Raw genomic sequence first — 4,103 nt, 5'->3', positions numbered from 1 at the left:
TTGAGCAAAAAGTAATGGTGGCTATTAACCAATTCTGCTTTTACCAGCTAATATTCCTAATCTATTCCCACACCAAACCATTAGGTCTAAATGGACGGTGATAGTGCGGAAGAACATGCAGAAAGCTGGAATGTATGCCAAGCATTCATCGAATACACCATTACTCAGAGGTTTCAGGAATTATTTGTCCAAGACATTAGGAGTTTGCAACAGTAAACAGGAGGTAATGGATTATGCTATGTATAAATACATGTTATCTAATTCCATTCACATTTAGTCATGATTGAGATAGCAAGCATGTGTGCAATAGTTTCTTATTATCAATTTGTAATCTTTCAGCCATCAACATTTTACTCACTTATATTGGCAATATTGGTATCAACCAATAAGTAGCCCTCATTTTTTCAGCATCAATGTACATGAGATAATTAATAGGTTGAATCCATTACTCACAGTATATTATGACAATTGAGAGTTAAATTATGCATTTTATTCTATATATTTCTCTTACATAATAAAATATTAAGCAAAGTATTATGCATCTGTGGCTCCCAAAATCTGGATTGCCAATCTTCAAGAAAAACATATTTTTCATATAAGTGCCATGTCTTGCAGTCTTAACAAAAACTCGCTCTCATACTTTGCCAGAACTCATTTTCACCACTCTCTGTGTATACAGGTAGAAAATGTTGCACGGTATTTACATTTCATGGACCCACAAAAAGCATCAATGGATTTTGTGAAAGACATAGAAAAAACTAATCTCTACTTCACAAAGCTGAGGGAACTTGGTCTCTGTAGCCAAACAGTATTTAATTATTTAAAAAATATAAGAAGATTTGTAAAATGTCAAACTACGGCCACCAATCTCGGAGCAAGTGACCCTGACCTATATCAAGCCTGTTGCCATTTTCTTCATGTCACTGACGCCATTCAGAAAAAACTGAGTAAAGGTGTATCACGGGAAACGGTCGTCAAAAAGTAAGACCAATACTTTTAGATTATTTGTGGGTTTTCATTTTACTTAGATCATTGTGAGTGAACATTTATCATCATATGATCTGCAGGTACAAAAGATTGACAACAGACCACTTGCAGCCACAGGATTGTCGTCAGCTGCTAGAAGTGGCAAAATCAGATTTTATGAATTGCATCAAGAAGGCTGATATTTGTGAAAGACTGTCGGCCAAAGATAAGGTGTGCATTTTGCATTATCTCGAGGCTTTGCTAATCCTAAAGCACCTCCAAAGACCTGGAGTGGTTGCCAATATGACTGTAAGTACTGTTTATTATTATTATTATTATTATTATTATTACATTTTATTTATTAGGTGCCACAAGTGGCTCGCAGTGCCATACATACAGCACACATTAGAAGAATACAGGAAGTAAGTGAGGCACAGATGGCCAAGGAATAAACATGGAATTGGGATAGCTGCCTCAAGATCAGGTTATGTGTAAGGGTAGGCTTTGATGAAAAGGTGGATTTTCAGTACCCGTTTGAAGCTTTGCATGGTCAGGAGAGTCTATTGTAGTGAGGGAGCTTGTTCCAATGAAGGGGGCCATACGGGCAAAACATTATACTTCGTTAACTTGTTAATCTGAAAATATTGGTGCGAGGTTTAATGTTAATATTGTATCTTCATATTCTCAGGTTGAGGAATGGCATGAGAGGGTTCATCACACCTTCACATCAGAGGGTGTATCCGAAATCCGTGTTGTTGTGGGAGTTAAACAACACAAAACGGCAACCCATCAAGTGGCGACATTTGCTCTCACAGAAGAAGAAGAAAAGGTTAATTGTAGATCACAATTATATAATTTCAATGCTAGAAGAATTACTGAATTAGTAATTATTAACAGATCTTCATCTTTTCTAGTGGTTCAAAACTTTTTTTGATGTGGTGCGACCTTTATTAGTAAAGGGAGATCAGCCTCAGAAAACATTTTTTATTTCAACAAAGGGAGAACAAATTTATAATGTTACTAATGATCTTCGCCAGTTACATGAAAAGTAAGTACAGTACTGAGTCTACCAGCAGCTACTGATCATATACCTGCACATTGTCACACATCTTCTACCTCTGTGCATAGAAAATAGCACATACTTATCAGAAGTGATCTGTGGTGACTCGTGAGATACATTTTTGGGGAGGCACTGGCTAGTATCAGAGTCAAATTTACACACTATATACGTACCTGAAAGTGCATGTGGGCATTATTCACAGGTGCAGCCGAATTTACATGTGCATATACACAGGTTTGGTAGTATATACATGTGGGCATTATACACAGGGGCGGCGGTATAATCATGTAGGCATTATGCACAGGGGCAGAAGTGTATACATGTGGGCATTATACACACGGGCAGCAGTATATACATGTGGGCACTATACAAAGGTGTGGGAGTTATACACAGGTGCAGCAGTGTGTACTGCTGGAAATTTCCTGAGTTTTGATGAGGATTGAGTGTAAAAGGTTGGTTACTCTGTGCCAATTATTTGTAATTTAATTTAAGAAAAAAAGAAAAAATCTTTGTAAACTTTAAGATAGTTTTCCCTATAACACCTATACACAGGTATAAGCTGCTAAATATTACAAGCCAGATGGTTCGGCGTACATGTGAAACTTGGACATTGGCAGAGTACTCAGATGTTCAGAAGAGTCTCTTCACCAAGTACCTGGCACATACCAATTTGACAGCAGATCGACATTATAGGGAAAAGACATTACACAATATATGTCTTGGCTCAAAACTGGTCACCCAGCTTGGATCTATGTCTAAACCTATGGAGGCACAAGAAAGCACTTCAAGGTGAAATATATCAGTTCATTTTCCATGCCTTCACCATATTTATTGTCATTTTAAAAGCTTCATATGATATAAACTGTATCTTTAGTATATGCATTGTATATCCTGGTTCTGTTTCCAAACAGGGATGGACTACAGGACAGTGACTCCATAGAGTCACATAAGAGAAATTACTTCCAGAACCTGCTAAAAGAGTTCCCTGTAAACATAAAACAATCGAGACCAAAGAAAGTTGACTGCAAACGTATATCGCCATTGTATTGGCATCACTGTAGAAAAGAATGGACAGCTAAGCGTAACAAGAAAAGAGTGAAGCATATAATCAGTAAGTATAGCAAATAGCAAGTACATTAAACCATTTTTCAGTATCAAGACAGAGTCTCACCCACTTATTGCACATCCACTAATAGCATGTTTTACATAAAAATATCAGTTTTTGACATGATATGAATTATATTTATTTTTAACGCTAAAGACAAAAGTATGTCTTGAGTATTTTTGTGTTTTTTATTATTGAAAGTATATAGAAGAAACTGGTGCTAAAATATTTTTTTTATTATTTTTATTTTTGCAACAGGGGCATTCCCAGCAAGGCGCCCAAAAACTGTCCAGTTGAAAAAGTACATAAGAGAAAAGAAATGGAAATGTAGTGAATTAGAGATTAAACAGATAGCTGAGGCATGGAAGCCTAGGAAGTTACAGAACTGGAAAGACTGCAAGGCTCTGGAAGAACACATCCGCTTGCAAAATTGGAAAGGGCTGAAAACTACCACAGATATAGAAAGCGGTATAAAGAAAGTAATGACAGAGAGGGCTTTCCTTAAAGGGGAAGCAATATGTGACTTCCATGGAGAACAGATAAGTGCCAAAAAAGGCAGAAAAATGCAAGAAAATAAAAACTGTCATGACCTCTTTTTTTATAAGGATACAGAAGGCAAGTCATGGTGTATCAATCCATCCTGTACATGCCACACTCGGACATATTCCAAATTAATGTGGAAATCCAGTACAGAATTTAATGTGATTCCAATATACAAAAATACATTTGGCATTCTCATGCTAGCTGCAAAAAACATACCAGCCAATCAGGAGTTAACATATTATGTTGCAAAATAACTGTGGACAGTGGAGATTTTTCTTTTAATAGTTGGTTAGCATTTCCTTAAAAAATGGACTGCAAAGACAGTTTGGAAAACTCTGCATTATAACATTAGACTGCCTCTTAATTCTGCACAAATAACCACTATAAATTGTAAGCACAGTGTATGTGTTAATGTATGTAAATAAAATA

At 36.3% G+C, this 4,103-nt stretch overlaps 1 protein-coding gene across 1 annotated transcript; it reads left to right on the top strand.

Annotated features, from left to right (window-relative positions):
* The first annotated feature begins 1,056 nt into the window (after positions 1–1,056).
* LOC134928715 (uncharacterized) lies at positions 1,057–4,061 on the top strand. Its single transcript, XM_063924729.1, has 6 exons — positions 1,057–1,275; positions 1,655–1,795; positions 1,881–2,014; positions 2,579–2,815; positions 2,938–3,137; positions 3,390–4,061. The coding sequence occupies exons 1-6, from the start codon at positions 1,057–1,059 to the stop codon at positions 3,926–3,928; spliced, it is 1,470 nt and encodes a 489-aa protein (XP_063780799.1). The 3' UTR covers positions 3,929–4,061.
* Positions 4,062–4,103: the final 42 nt, after the last annotated feature.

The sequence above is a fragment of the Pseudophryne corroboree genome, chromosome 5, assembly GCF_028390025.1.
Source record: "Pseudophryne corroboree isolate aPseCor3 chromosome 5, aPseCor3.hap2, whole genome shotgun sequence".
Classification (NCBI taxonomy): Eukaryota; Metazoa; Chordata; class Amphibia; order Anura; family Myobatrachidae; genus Pseudophryne; species Pseudophryne corroboree.
The sequence above is the reverse complement of the archived record's forward strand: the minus strand, read 5'-3'. Positions and strand labels throughout refer to the sequence as shown.

Bases quoted from the DNA above. Each gene is read 5' to 3' on its own strand.
- LOC134928715 (XM_063924729.1), top strand. From the start codon at position 1,057: ATGATCTGCAGGTACAAAAGATTGACAACAGACCACTTGCAGCCACAG. The intron at 1,276-1,654 runs GTAAGTACTGTT...TCATATTCTCAG, and splicing joins GAGTGGTTGCCAATATGACT to GTTGAGGAATGGCATGAGAG. The intron at 2,816-2,937 runs GTGAAATATATC...GTTTCCAAACAG, and splicing joins GCACAAGAAAGCACTTCAAG to GGATGGACTACAGGACAGTG.